Source organism: Pterocles gutturalis, unplaced genomic scaffold (genome assembly GCF_000699245.1).
Source record: "Pterocles gutturalis isolate BGI_N339 unplaced genomic scaffold, ASM69924v1 scaffold20558, whole genome shotgun sequence".
Classification (NCBI taxonomy): Eukaryota; Metazoa; Chordata; class Aves; order Pterocliformes; family Pteroclidae; genus Pterocles; species Pterocles gutturalis.
The window spans coordinates 1-15,713 of NW_010126135.1; the positions used below are offsets into that span (position 1 = coordinate 1).

The 15,713-nt window shown below is 52.3% G+C and overlaps 1 protein-coding gene across 1 annotated transcript; it reads right to left on the reverse strand.

Annotated features, from left to right (window-relative positions):
* Positions 1–422: 422 nt before the first annotated feature.
* Positions 423–15,131, reverse strand: LOC104465717 (H(+)/Cl(-) exchange transporter 5-like; the record flags this gene model as incomplete). Its single annotated transcript, XM_010078878.1, has 8 exons — positions 14,986–15,131; positions 7,595–7,746; positions 5,670–5,769; positions 4,063–4,247; positions 3,398–3,520; positions 2,708–2,914; positions 1,862–1,942; positions 423–965 (listed from the first exon to the last, which is right to left on the reverse strand). Coding segments are annotated over exons 1-8 (1,524 nt in total), but the record flags the coding sequence as incomplete, so codon positions are not given.
* Positions 15,132–15,713: the final 582 nt, after the last annotated feature.

The window sequence follows — 15,713 nt, forward strand, 5'->3', positions numbered from 1 at the left end:
GAATAAGATCTAGCAGAGCTCCTCTCCTGCACGCGCGGGATGTTCCCACTCTGCTGCCTGCACAGCTACGAGAAGTAAGCTCTTACAAATGAAGATATCAATCGCTTTGCAATTAGCTATTGTGTATATATTGTGTGTCTATCAAAAAGGCTTCAGGCAGGACAATTCAGAAGCATTCCATGTTTGGAAAGTGGGATGTGAAGCTCTGAGACTCCAGCTTTGGTGCCTGCGCTCAAACTAAAAGGTTTCTACTGCCCTCAGCTACGAGCAACAGAACAAATAATCGCAGTCTGTCACCTTGTCCCCTTCCTAACAGAGCTCGGGGAGGAGAACATGCTGTTTATTGAGCAAATAAAGGTCTAAGGTGTGGGGTTCCTGCAGAGGATGAGAAGGACGCAAGCTCCTTCACAGGCAATCCTTACCTTCATGCCGAAGGTGAAGATGGTGATGAAGACTTTCATGACGAGGGCCAAAGCCAGCTGCCACATGGCGGTGTAAACTCCTGGGCCAGCCGCTCGGTCTGGCAGGTCATCCCCTTTGGTGCTGTTGAAATCGTTCACGTACTCGCAGAGCTTGGAAGAGTCCAAAATCCCACAGTCGTTGAAGAGCTCAGAAATCAGCTCGCTGGTGCTCATCCTGGTGTACTCGTTGGGGAAGGCCAGGACGGCCGTGATGGCAGTCACCACAAACACCTCCAGCACCGGGTATTTACCCAGCTTGGTCGTCTTGCGTCGCCTGCACCAGGCAATGTTGCTGCGAATGAAGAAAGCTCCCCAAAGCCCACCAAATATTCCCAGAAGGATGAAGGGCACAAGCTCCAGCAGATGCCAGGGCATGTGAAACTCCACGTAGAAGAGAACCAGGCGGCTGTTCCCAAAAGGGTTGATGGAGCGCAGGGTAAACGCGGCGACCAGAGCAGCGAAGAAGGAGCGCCACAGCGTCTTGAGAGGAAAGTAGTAACTGACCTAAAAAGGAAAACCAAAGCAGCTTCAGTCACTTTGACACTTGTCACTACACCGATCGCTGCCCAGTAACAGCATCACCGCTGCATGGAGTGAAAGCGAGGACCGAGACCGATGAGCAGTGGGTGCATTCCCTCCTCTCCAGCCAAGCACCCCAGGCGCTGTTCTGCTCTCCGTCCAACACGGATGGCAGTGACCAGGACGGGTCCTGCCCTGTACACTTCTAATGCAGCAAGTGCCCTCTGAGATCCCTGAAGTGGAGGTGACTTACTCAGTAATGAAAGCTGTTACAAACCAGCTACAAGCTGAACCTGGAGAACTATTTGCCTTGCATGCTCTGCAAAGTTCAGAAGTGCCAACCAACAGTGCTTGTCATAGCTGCCACCGCAACCGGTGCTCAGCTGAGCAAAACTGCCCCACTCCTCCTCTGAGCTAAGCCCTGAAGCAAGCAGCAGTGAGCCACGTCACGTCTGGATCAAAGAACAAGGATTAGAAGCTTTTGGGAAGAAAAGGAGTTCAGTAAGCCAGGTAGGTTTACTCCCAGGTACCCTGGGACAGTGTTGTCAGGACAGAGTGGACAGATGGAGAACATGCCAGAGGCTGTGGCTGTGAGCAGTCAGTGTTGCTGAGCACGGACAGACCAGGGGAAATTAACGGGTTTATTGCAAAGCTACGGACAGACGTCATCCAAAATAAATTCTCCAGTATTCGTAAGAATTACCTGAAACCCCAATAAGCTTTTAGGTTGCTTGGCCTTGTAAATACAGCACCAATCAGTATTCAAGAGGCTCTCCTTTCCACACCCAAGCAGCTAGGAGTGGACTGTATTTTTAAAGCAGCAGGGTCAGTTCTTGCAATAAAACAGCTCGCCAAGAGCAAATAGAAAATGCTGATGTTACCTCTTCCAGGCTAAAGAGCACTCCTCCAATCGGTGCACCAAAAGCTACAGACACACCAGCAGCTGCAGCTGCTGATAACACCTAGGAGAGAAACCACAGACAGTCAGGCATTTCCAGCCCCTCCAGCCTCCCCCCGTCTTTGCTCAGGGTTGCACAATCCTCGTCTCCAGGGCGGGCACAGTAAGCCAGGGTCTGACCTGTTCTAAAGGCAGCAGGGGGTGAGCCTGTTCCCCAGGGAGAAGGGTTGCAAGTAGCTGCAAAAACATGGGTGCTAGCATCTCAACAGTCCCACCCCCAAATCAGCACAAGGGGCATCACTGGCAAGTGCCTTGTTCTGTTTCAGCTGGTTTCATGCCATGCTTTCACCTTAGATCAAGTTTCAGTAAACCAGAAGAGCAGTAATTTCACCTCCCGGAACACCGGGAATCCCCCCACGTTTTCCTGTCTCACAGTCACGCTGCTTCTCGGAGGAGGGCAACACAGTGTAACCAGAGGTGCTGCAGGGCCACCCACAACCCCGCTGGACCCCGGGGTGGATTCTGGTGGGTTTGGTGCAGCAGAAGGTAAATTTGCCAATATGATCCTATGCATCTCACAGACACTGTTCTCCAGAGACATATCCGGAGAAAAGCCTGTGCGGAAACACTCATGAGCTTCCTATGAGATGTCAGCTGGGTTCTTACACCATTCCTGTGTCCCTGAAAGCAAAGCCACGTGGTGTCACCTCCTAACCGAGACAGCTTTTGCTCCAGGTAGGTGTTGCGCCGAGGCACACCGAGGACATGCCAAAACAGAACCATTTCCATTCGGCCTCAGCCGTCTGACAACACGGGCGTCTCTCCGTACCTCTCTGCGCTTGGCTTCGTTCTTCCTGTATTTGGTGAAGAGGTGACACAAGATGTTCCCGCAGCAGCAGGCGACGTGCACCAGGGGCCCCTCCTTGCCCAGGCTCAGCCCAGAGGACACCGCCAGCACTAAGGTGATGGTTTTGATGATCAGCGTCCACTTGCCCAGGTAGCCTCTAATGATGAAACCACTTAAGATAGTTTTGATCTGGAAGTCAAGCACACACAGCTCTACAGGCTTTCATTCGAGCCCTGGGCAGAGCTCCTGTTTTCCTAGGCGCTCCCAATCCTGCCCTCAGCTTTCCCTGACAGCTTTCCGAGTCCCTCCCCAGCTATCAGAGTCAGTAAAAATATCCCTCTGTGCAAAGGCAGAAACAGCGACATGAGTCCTTCCTTCGGGCCACTATCCCCCTGCAGAAGGAGCTGCAGCTGCCTTTCAGAGCATGTCTTACACTGTGTGCTTTTGTTCATATCTCCTGCCGTAAATGCCAAAATATTTTAGTTATTAAAGGGACTGCACGGAGACTGAAGTACCAGACAGGTTTCAGGAATAGTTTGGAAAAAAACCCATATATTAAATCATCATCTAAAGCGCAAGAAATTATTATTCCATAGCAGGCATGCGTAATCTTTGGATGGTGGATCCCTACCCCACCCTAAGAAGACCCAATCCGCTTCCATTCTCACTCACCTCGGGGATCCCGGAGCCACAGGCATACGGAGCAAAGCCCTTCACAAGCAACACAGCGAGAAGGGAGAACAACAAGGCCCAGATAACGTACATGAAGTAGTTGAGAATATAGGCAAAAGCCCCCTGAAATGCAGAGAAAGTGACCCAAATTAGATCATTTCACCTGTGACCACACCAAACCTGTGTCGTAACCTGACCTACGGTCATCAGCCAAAAATGAAGAGAATTAGAGAAAGCATGAGGTTTCGAGGGGATAGGAACCAATCCTACCTCCAACGACCATTATATAACACAGCGAACGAGGTACCCCAGCAGCTTGGTACTGGGATAAGTGCTGTCCCAGTCCAGCGGGCTGCCTCACGGGATGGGGCTGCCAGAAACACAAGCCTTGAGCTCAGCTGGTATTCCTCCAAAACAATCGTGGGCAAAATCTCCTCCAAGAAGCCAGGCTCAGGCGCAGGGCTGTAGCACACCCTGGTAAGCGTGTCAGTGGTTTGTGGCCCCATATCCCCTCCGAGGGCAACACACAATAACTTGCTGGAGTTTATTTCCACCCTCGGAAGACCCCAGCAACGAATGTTAAACCATTGAACCCCTCCGAGCTTGCACTTGTGTCTGGGGAAACGGGACATTCGGCAGCAAAGCCAGTCGTGGGCACACGTCACCTCTCCATAGCCAAGGATCAGCTGGGACCAGCTCTTCCACTCAGGACACTTGTCTCTGTCCGTGAAGGTCGTGTTGGATTTCCAGCAGCAGTGCTCATGGTTAAACCAGAAGCCTGCTAAGCACACTCCTTCTTTCAAGTCTGTCATCCAGTGGGCAGAAATGTCTATCAGACCCGCTAAGGAACCTAAAGGAAAAACAAGAAAAAAGAAATTTCATCATCACCTTACGCAGAGTCAGATACCTGCAGGTTACCGTCTGCCCCACTAATTCTGCAGTACCGGTGGCTCTGCCCACGATTAACTCTGACTCTACAGAGAGCTGAATGAGAAGATTTGCTGGAGTACACATACTGAAAAGAGCAGGTCAGGAAACAGAGCGAGCCTCCGGGTGTTCCGAAGGCTCAGCATCGCAGCAGGCACTCACACCCACCCTGCATCCCTAGCACGGACTTCTTCTTGGGTCAGTTGCAAGAGAACCGCACAGCCGGCGGGTGGAGAGGCAGAGGGACGCAGACAGAACACGTCACTGGGGTCAAGCACAAGAGCTGGAATCTAGGACTGACACGAACAATGCTGAGGCTGTGACAGGAATAACTGGGAATTTGGAGAAAACATTTCCAATCCCAATTTAAAAAAGAGGGGAAAGTGACAACTGTGCCAAGGGAAACAAAGCAAGCAGAGAGCCAGTACAGAAAGTAATTCAGATGTTAAAAGAGGAATCTTCAAGCAATTTCTTATTTTTCTGTTAGGAATAACTCCTACAATCGCCAAAGATAAACGCTGCAATCAGCTCTGCTCTCAACTAAAACATCCCATCAACACACCGGCCAGGAACAGAGCCCTCTGCTTGGCAGGAGCAAGCGCTACCACAAGCTCCAGAGGTAGCAATGAACATCTCACAAATCTGCCAGTTAATGAGAAACTGGCTAGCAGCCTTCCTGTGTAAACATTAACAGAAGATTCCATTTCATTCCTGGTGAGGAAGGCTCAGCTGAACTCCAGCGGGAAGACCTGCCCCCAGCTGATGGACTGCTGCTGCACTGGGGCCAAAGGCTGCTTCTGAATCATCTCAAAGGTCTCAGCCGGTCAGCCTCTGAAAGACACCTGACTTCCCAAGAAACACCTCTCACTTGTTCTATCTAAGTATAGTATGGGGAAAAGGAAAAAAAGGAACATCTTGCTAGCAGAGTCCTTGGCATTAACCTCTCCAGTGTCAACACAGAGCACTCAGCACAGACGCTGGCCAGCGCGACACTCTCCTCCCACCCAGCGCTTTGATCAGCTCTGATGAATATTTTTTTTTTTATTATTTTTTATTTCAGAGCTCTGTACCAGCAGCAGATCCAGAGCAGCATCCAGGACAGCTTCCAGGCTCAGTTTTGTGTCTGGGTATTTACACAAACACAGCCCCAAAGCACTCAAAACTAATTCTCTGTCAACTGCAGAGCAGCAGCAGAGCCATCGCCACCAGTGCAGCCCCTCGCACAGCCCTTGCTCCAGCGACAAAATCTCCTGCTCCAGCGACCGGCCGGGGCTTGCGGGAGGAATCGATGCTGACGCTGCAGCGCAGAACCCGGATTTAGTTTTAAATCGAGGTTTGCTCTTACCTGCCAAGAGCCCAATGAGAAGCATCAGCAGCCAGCCGGAAAAGGCATCGCTCACGCTGTGTATCAGCGCCCACGTGGACTCTTTACTTTTACTGGTGATCTGGAGAAGTTTTTCCGAAAGAAACAACAATCCATTAAGACACTGATCTACTTTGGTGCAATGCTCTAAAAGCTACATGGTGACACTGTGCTGGGAAGATCAGCCCCTGACGGTCAAAACAACAGCCCCTGCTTTGAGGGGTGAGGGAAAAGCCTCGGGCAGCACCTGCTCGGCCAGCTGGTGCAGTCAGTGCAGCTCTGGCTGGGATGTGCCAGATGTGGAAAGATACATCCACCTTTCCCAGCAAAAAAAGAGAAAATATTCACTTAATGCTTTCCTCCTTGGTGTCTTCTGCATAAAAACAAGATTCATCCTTAATCTTTTAAAGCCGTGACGTGTCAGTAACAGCGAGTTACCAATATTCTGATGCCACAAGGAAATCCGAGCACTGAAGAAACCGTTCCAGCAGGTTGCAGTTTATCAACACAGCCTCATGGGGATCGATACCCACCCAGCGTGCGAGCAAACAGAAGCTGTCCCCAGCACGTCACAGCCCGGCCGCCTCGCTGCTCTGACAGGAGCACAAAGGGGTGCCAGCAGCCACCAAAAGGGGGGGCCAGCAGCCACGGCGTGCCCCCGTTCCCCCGGCTGCCTCTCCCAGGGGCAATATTCCAGGACACCGCTATTATTCCCAGATAAAAAGGCACATTGATGTAGCCAGCTAATACTCACTAAATGAGAAATAAATAAAGAATCCTTTGTGCCCGAATGACCATCATTTCTTCTTTTTCCTCTGGATTTTTGTCTTTCAAATGCCACACTGATCATCAGCAGAACTGCTACAGATCCAAGGCAGGGCTGGGGTGGGTGCCAGAACTATTTCCTTTATATTTCTTTTCTCTGGACCAACTCCGCACCTCTTTGGCCAGCAGTCACTTCTGCCTTGACCCAATTTCAACTTATTGTAATAAGGAGAGAAGCGGTCTTTTTATCCCAGCCTCTCAGCAGATAGGAAATAGACTGTCCTGACGGGCATCATCTTTGTATCCAGGCATCTGTGCGTGCGGGCGGACGTGCGAGACGTCTCTTGGGTTTGTAACCCAGAGATGGGAACGGGTTTTGGGCAGGAGGGAGTGGAGGCACAGAGCCCCTTAGCTGGGTCCGTATTTGCTCCAGTTTGGGCATAACACTGTCTTGTACGTTCTCACACACTGAGCAGGGACCATGTTCGGTTTGCACACTGTTATTAGGACACAAGCTGTTTTGTGAGGCTCAGGAAAAAAAAATAAATTACCGACTATTTTGGCAAGCAAATAGACAAGTTGAGTTCAGTTATCACCCTACGAGAGTTCTGCCAGCAAAGGGAGCAGGGAATCAGGAGCATGCTGGGGACATCAGTGCTTTATTTAGAGCATCCCTTGCTTTCCAAGCAGATTCCTTTAATTGCAGAGAGCGGTGGAGTCCCAGGAATGACTTCTGAAAGAACTACGCTTGGTTTTCTTCTTTTGTAATTCTTCCAAATAATGCACGCACCTTCCTGAGCAGGACTGCAGGTTCTGCTATGCTTCCGTCTCGAGCAAGTTTAACATGGCACAAGAAAACGTGCCACTGAGGCATTTAAGATGTGCACCAGAATCCACTAAAGCTTTTTAAATAAATAAAAGCCTTCAGAAGAGAAGGAACAATTGAATCAACTGCAACATGTTCAATTTAGCGTTCACCTTCCTCAAACTAAAGATCCTGCGGGGAGACTCTTGGTTCCCATCCCAAGGGCAATCCCTCCATCCTTGGTGTGTCCCCTCGTCCGGCAATCAGAACCATGATTAGCTCTAGCAAGTTAATTATTCAGCCCTCAGTGCCAGCAAGGAGCAGCAAGAAATCTTACCTCTCTGTGCCTGTCCCGGTCCCTGGACTTCTCTCGCACCCAATCTATAGTGTTAAAATCTTCGTAGGTCCCCACACCAGGCAGAGGTTCCTCCAGGAAATCCATCATTGTGCTTGTGCCGTTCATCCCTCCTCCATTATATGAGGAAAATCCTGGGGGGAAAAAAACGGAGCATTTCTTAGTTTTCTCCCTTTTTAGGAAAAAAACCCATCACCAAAACACTAACTGAGTGGGAAAACCACAGATTTCAGTGGAAGCAAACAGCTCACGAGCTGTTCCTGGAGCTGCACTCGCCAAGCAAGGCTCCCCGGGCAGCACAGGGATGCGCTTCCCCAGCTCCCGCCGGTCACATAGAGATGGGGTCATTCCTGGAAACCAGGTGCCAGCAAAGCAAATCAACGCTGGCATCCACATGTGAACTCTTCCCTAAATCCAGAACTTTTGCCATTTGATGAAAGGGGAGAGGGAGAGGAGGTGGTGAATCCTCGAGCCCTCCAGCAGAGCCATGCTCCCAAGCAAAGCCTCCGAGGTGTCATTCCCTCCCGCTCCACCATCCTCTGCCAGGAAAATAAAACCATTTGCTGTAGAAGCACTGAACACCCAGGGTTGGAAGGGACCTTTAAAGATCACCTGGTCCAATCCCCCCAGTCCTGGAGCCCAGTGCAGGAAACGGGTCAGATCCAGTGGACTGATACTGTGCCCGTGTCCCCAGGCGCTCAGCTCCCAGCCGAGGTGCTGCCCGGCCCCTGCCTCCTCCCAGCCCCTGCCTCCTCCCAGCCCCTGCCTCCTCCCAGCCCCACCTCAAAGCCCCCTGCAAGGAGTCTGAAGTAGGTGTTCAAACACATCAAGGGAGAAACAGAACAAAGGTCTTTTAAACCTCACCCAAGGAACACAAGCATTTTTCTGGACAGGTTGACATGGAACAAGTTTTTCTGGCCAGTTCAGCCCCAGCTTCATTCCTTTGCTTGTGCAAGCGCCGAGACCCTTGCTCCAAGTCAGCACCAGGAGCATCCTTCAGTAATTCCTCCGTCTATTCTTCTTGCTAAGCCACTGAAAGGGCAACAGTCCCCTGGGTTTGTTAAACACTCCGGTGAATTCCAGTCCAGGTGATCGGTGCCCTGCAGTCCATTGTCCACTGCGCAAAATAAAATCCCCCCTGGAGCCCCTGAGTGCCGCTCACACCTGGGCAGGAGGGTGAATCTAACCCTGCCTCTCAGACACTATGAGTTCACAGTCATCCAAAAAAAAATAAATACAGTTGTCCTAAAAAATAAAAGGTACTAATAAAGCAGCGTTAAAGTGAGTTAAGTGAGACTCCTTTGAGATGCTTTTTCTGCCAGATGAGAGCAGGGTCATTCCTTGCTCACTCTTCTGGAATAACTGCCCAGACCAGCTCCTTTGAGCTGTCCTGAGCGCTCTCCCGGGTCAGAGCTGCCCCAGAGCATCAGGAACACGGCCCCGAGGGCACAAAGTCCGCACACAGCATGTCACACAGCAGGGACAGTGCCACCGATACAGCCCGCACGGTCCCGCACAGGGGGTCTCGCGACGAGGCCGAGCACCGAAGGGACGGTCTGACTTGGCTCGCACGCTCGGGACCAATCCTGCTCTCCAGGCACCGACCCCGCTCAGCCCAGCCCACCATCCCTGAGGCAGCAGGGGTTTATATGACAAACCCAGAACCCCAAAATCTCCAGGCGTACACAGCAACTTCACCGCCACCTAAATGCATAAGCCATCCATTTGACAGCAGCTAATGAGAAAACGTCTTTATATTTTTTCCAGGAGGAATACAGAACTATAAAATGGCTGACAGCCATAAATATTTATCAAGATCATATTTCCTGCCTCAGCTTGTTCAAATCAAGGATCCCAGGATAACCAGATAGGAATAAAGGCAGAAAATGAGCTCAGTAATGCCTTCCCAAAACACGGTCAGGATAATCGTACAGGTCTCCCCCGTTCCTAATGCACAGACCTCTCAATCCCTATTTAACACCTAGAGAGGGCAGGTTAGATGTGACCCTGCTAGAGAAGTGCAGATCATTGCTCAAATACAGGTTTGTTAGCATTTTGATCATCTCTCCTCCCCAAAATGGGTTAATGCTCCACTCTGCCTGGCTTAAAAAAAAAAAAGAAAAAAAAAAAGGCAGTGCCTGTTAAAGTTACAGGCATCTGTCATCTGCAACACAGCAAACCCACGCAGCTTCATTAACTGTCCAGCACAGCAGCACCCAGGAGAGGTCTGCCTCCGCACCGCTGCCCTTGCTCCAGCAAATCTGGAAAAATAAAGGGTTCTGCACACAAAAGGGAGACTGGCAGCAAGCAGCCAAGCATTACACAGCAGAAATCCAACAGCCCACCCCGGCCGCTCGCCCTTCACCTGAGCAGAGGAGCAGGAGCACCTTTGGAGCCCCCGCCACACCGTGCTGCCCCGCAGCCTCCGCCTGCAGCCAGACACGTCCCCTCTTCCTCCCTGGAAGGGGTCTCCTCACCCTCGCTCAGCCCCTCGTCCTCCGGCGGGAGCACCTTCGGGAGCCCGTCCGTCCCATGGCCGTGCGGGTCGAAGGACGGCGGGTGCTCTTTCGGCTCACAGCGGCACTTGCTGCATCCTCTTCCTCTGTTCTCGGCCAAAGACCAGCCAGCAGCAGCGCCGGGCCCTCCCCGTACGCCCGGCGTGTCGTCACCGGCGGCCGTCACATGAGCCAGCCCTTGCACCTCGCTGGAAGGGGCAGGATGAGAGCAGCACAGGGAGAGGTTCCGGCTGCATCCACCCGATGCACCCAGAATGGAGGCTGCACCCCTAAGCTGCCAGCAGAGCTGCTCAGGACATTTTATAGAAATATAAACACATAGAGAGAAGCACATACAGAATCCACTAAAACCTGCCTGCTGGCTGTCTGCACAGGCTGGGCGCTGCACGCAGCTGAAGCTGACTGCACAAGGGCTGCAAGATGGAGAACAGCCCCTTGCCAACGCTGTCTGCTCTCGGAAGCACTAGGAGTCAGGCGGGTTACAGCCGTGCACGCAGCCCTCCCGATCCCCTTCACCTCCACAGCCCAGCCCCAGAGACCTGCCAAACCCGGCCCTTCACCCCCAGCCACAAGCACCCCGCTACCCGTGACACCCTGGCACAGCAGCCTGGGACAGACCCTGCTGGAAGGTCTGGACCGAAGTCAAGGTTCAGCACAGCAAATTTATCACTGGGGCTGCCTGATGTTGGCAGGTCAGACACAGCTGTACTGAAAAAAAAACACCTTTCTTCTCCCACCCCTTGGCTTGCTAAACGGCCGGCGGCAATGCTCCCAGCTGGCTGCTCCCAGGAGGCAGGCAGCCACCCAATTTTCCTTTTGTCCTCTGCAGGGAGTGCTCTCCCCAGCCCTCCGCCCACTAGCACTCTTTATCTCGCCGTTCAATGTACATAAGAGCTCAAAGGGGCTGATGATTAAATCCTCCTGGCTCCAATTTGCTAGCGATAGCTTGTCATTTCAGCAGTGCCCGGGAGCCTGAAACACTGCACCCCAGCCAACGGCGACATTGGTCTCACCCGATGGCTGGCCCCAGGCTGCTCCGGCTGCTCCCACATCCACGGGTTTCTGGCTGGAGGTCCAGGAGGAAGGGGCTGGAGCAGCAAGCCGGGGATGTACCTCCCGGCTGAGGGATGGTTCTCGAGGTTTGCCCTTTGGCACCTCTAAAAAAAAAAGGGGGGGTCAATTCCTCTAACCTGCCAGAGGTGCAGCAGCCGAGCGAAACCCCCAGCTAGCAAACCCAGCAAAGAGATTCAACCCTTGTGAGAGCAACAGCCAGCGGCCAGCCCCCGTCCTGCAGCTGGGCACACCTTCACCTCCCCTTCCCGCTGCACAGAGCCGGTGGGTCTGGAGACGGTCCCTTCCGACCCAAACCACTCTGTGATTCTGGCGGATACAAACAAAAAACCGCATGGAACCAAGCTTCACCAACACTCTGGGAGTTATTTGTTGCTACTGCAATTCTCAATTCTTGCCCTTAGAGCTCAAAGAGACCTTCTTAAATCCCACAGCAAAAAGGATACCTTCCAAAAAAAAAAAAAAATTAGCAGGACTGCAGACACAACCTAACTGACGATGTATTTGGGTATCCATGAAGCTTTGGACAGAATCTCCTCTAGAATGTCTTAAGCAAATTAAGCTCTTGGGGAGCAACAGGGAAAGTCCTTCCACAGCAAAGCAACTGGCTGAAGACACAGGACGTTAAAGGCATAAATTCCTGTGATTTAAAAACAGGATCGAAGGCAACAGTGGCATCCCACTTGTTTCTGCTCGTACTGGACTATTCCACATGTTTGTAGGTGGTCTGGAAAAGTCATGCCTGTGCTCACTGTAAGGTGCGATGGGCAACCAGCATCTCCTTGGCTGGCTTCGAAGGGCTCCAGCTGGGCTACAGGAGAGCAGAGACCCTCCACGCCGAAGCCAGGCTGCGGGGGGAACAGCTGTAAGCAACGTCATGCTCTGAGTCAGCACATCTGACTGCACAACGCAAGCGTCTGCGGTAATTCTCTGCAAGTCATTGCTCAATACTTGAGGACAATCAACAAGGAAATAGCTTTTTTTAATCCCTCACACTGAGAACCAGGGAACATTGACTTCTGGACAAACGCCCTCTGAGCACCACGCGTAGCTCTGGTCACCCTTACTACGGCACAGAGGGGAGGCGATGTCAGGAACACAACTTTGGGGAAGCAAGGCTATATCCCTAAAAAGACTGTGCCGCCCCATCAGCCCTGCGGCCAGGACTGAAACCTGTGCTCTGACAACACCTTTGAGAAAGCACTGCTGAGATTCACCGGCTGCCTGGTGTAATCCCATCACCTCAGTAAGAGAGGGAAAACTAGAAAAGCATCAGGAGACTTTTATCAAAAAGCCAAGGTTGATTTCCAAGCACAACTTAACAGGGTGGGAGGAAAAAAAAAGGATAAAAAAAATCATGGAAAGTCTTATCTGTTCCCTTTTATTGACAAAATGCTGAAGTCCAAACCAGAGAAGATAAGAGTGAGAGAAGGTGCTGCTCGCAGGGAGTTTTCAAGAACACGGACAGCACCGCAGCAGCGTGGAAAGCCGCTGCCGTCCATCCCAAACCGTTCTGACCGAAAGCAGCCCAAAGCACCCAGCTCATCTGCATTTTGGCTCAAGCTCTCACTAAGAGCTGCAGCTTTTGGGAAGCAGGCGTGTTGCTGCAAATACCAGTTAGGAGCAAAGCTCCACAGTCAGCCCAGATCCCGTATGAAGATATTTATCGACACAAGCATCCTGTGCTCCAGGCAAAGCTGGCGGCTCCCAGCAGGGACCTGACGCAGTACCAAAGCCCTGGCCCTCGTTAGTCGAGGGCTCGTAAGGAAAGCCTGTGCCACCACGCCTCCAGGTTGCACGCCCGGCACCCCAACATCTGCCAGCAAACGCTTCCTGAAGTCAGCAGGGGAAATTTGTAGAGCGAACTGAAACTGCGATTTGGGTAAGCGACTCTTCCCCCTTTTAAATTTCCTCTTTTACTTCTGCGTCAACCCCACCGTGGACTCAAGCATCCTGCCAACAGGGAGAGCCTCTTGCAGGGGACTGCTCCTCACAGCCCCCTGAGGCACAGCCACCACCAGCACTCCATAAGCTCCACCAAACAATACTTGCCTTACAAGAAGTTAAAGAATTCAGCTCCTTCTCTCTGAACAGTAACTGTGAGCGCACGTCGAACGTCAGAGCTGACACCCCCACGGCTATGGGAAAAGCAGTTCCCATCAGCAGGGACGAGAACGCCAATTTACACCGGCATTCCCAACACGCATAACGTGATCATTTCTACGTACCTAATTCTTTGTGTAATAGCAATTAAATCTTCAGAAGTAAATTCAATCACAAGACATTATTCCAAGCTCTGTGCGAAGAGGTTGGAAGTAGGCTCCCAGATGTGCCCAGTGCTGCGGGACCCTTCCTCCAGCAGGTGGGGTGGGAGCGAGCCCCCTGCCCCGTGCCTGCACCGCAGCCAGTCCCCCACGTACCAGCCACGCTCCAGCGCCTCGGGCAGAAACCAGGAAACAACACGCTCGGGATGTAAATCCTGCCCGTGTCCCCTTTGCGGACGGACAGAGGATTTTTAGCAACAAACCAACGCTCGTCACTCAGAGTTAATGCAACTGCTGCAGAAACAGAGTCATCCTTCCTCCACTCCGGCCTGAAAGCCATGAGAGGGACCAAGCCAAGGAGCAAACAATCCCGCGCTCCTTACGGGATCTCCAGGAGAAGAGCTGGGTGTTCCGGCGAGTGCCAGGCGACACTTGGGGAAGTCTGTCTTCATTTCCCCTACCTGCAGGCAGCCCACGCAGGTGAGAAGCAAAGCCATAAGGATTTCTTTTTAATTTTTGTCCTACAGTAAACAGGGGCAGGGGGAGAAGAGGACGAGAAGGTTTATGGGAAGTCATGGAGACTTGTGGTCTGCTCTCCAAAGTTAAGTATTTTTGCTTTTAAACTAACTCATGATAATTCACAGAAGACAGAAATCAGGCAGATCTTGCTGGTCTAGTGCCAAAGCTCAGCAACCTCACGCAGACTCATCCCTGCCCCACTGATGTCCCAGCCTCGGGCGCAGACCGGAGCAGGCAGCGGCAGACCCTCTCTGGACAGATGCATGGTGGCAGGGGAAGCCCAGCACCTTGTTCTGCATGCAAGCTCAGCACCAAACCCCTCTGGGCTGCCACATTCCAAGAATCCCTCCACAATGGACAACATTTAAATTATAGGCAAGGAAGAAGGGAAGGGGAGCGCACGGTCACTGCTTGTCTCGCAGACCCCCCGGCATTGCTCTGCGCTGTCGTCCCTGCCCAGCGTGGCACAGCCAGCTCCTCCCCACACCAGCTGTTTGGGAAAACTCCAGAAAGAACTATCCAGAAGCCCAAAAAGAAAAGCAGGAGGAGAGGATCTGCTACATTGAGTAGCAAATAACCACACGGACGGCTAAGAGAGCAGCTTTCCTCTCTGGCAGGTTACTGGCTGCACACAGTCCGAGGTGACACCGCTCCGATGCTGAAGGCGACCAGCAGTGCCTTCCCACCACAACACAGTCGCTCACACGCACCTTGCGGTTGCCTTTTCTTTTAAGGAGATTTTCTGCTTTGCACAGAATACATGCCTCCCAGCAGCCTCCGTTCCAGAGCAACGCTGGGAGCCACCCGTGGCACACGGGCGAGCGTTCGGCTGTCCTGCAGAGGTTCAGGGCTGCAATGCAGCGTGGAATCGTGCAAACCATTCATATTGGTGCCGTGAAACGCCAGACTCCCACCCTTGCCAGTGGGACCCATACAGAAAATATTAACAGGAAATCCTACCGAAAGCCATTATGAAAATCAAAAAGTGATGCACGGGAATTACCTCCCATCTCCCTGTCGAGTGGCGGGTCATCGTCTGCCATGGAGAAGTCCAGGGAGGCTCCTGCGATTTCCAGCATATCTTCATCGCTGGTGCTGCTCTGGAAGCTCCCCCGGCGATAGCCTTTCTGATCCATGGCCAGAGCTTCCAAACCTGCGGACAAAGGGAAAGGTTGTCAGAGCACCAGCACGATGACTTGTTTTCTAAGCCAACTTTTTGACGCCCTGTTGACACCTTGTCCTGAAGGCCAGGAGGCGAAAAAAAAGCTCTTCCCACGCGAAGGAGAACTGCAGCGAGAGTGCCTGAGGTTCAAGATGGAACCAGCACCTGCTGGGGATGAAAGGGGATGTTTGCAATTCCAAGCCAAGCTCTTACAGTAGATCCCGCACTGCCAACAAGAACCAGCCAGTCCCAGTACAGCATCGAACTCGACTGGGCAGCAGCAACGGGGCGCCCAGGTTCTTAAAAGAGAACAAGTTCAGAAAACTTCACATGGCCAAGCCCTGCAGAGGGAAATCCTTCCACAAAAGGGACCCTACACACCTACCCTCTGCTCCTCAGTCCCCCGCCAGCTGGAAAAGGGCTCAAACTGGATTTTTAATAACCAGCTGCCAGCCATGAGACGGGCTTAACCACGGCGATGAGACCAACAAACCGTAAGCAACCACCCCAAGCACCAGGAACAGCCCCCGGCCCCACTGCCCCCCGCCCAGGGGCACAGCCCGGGTCAC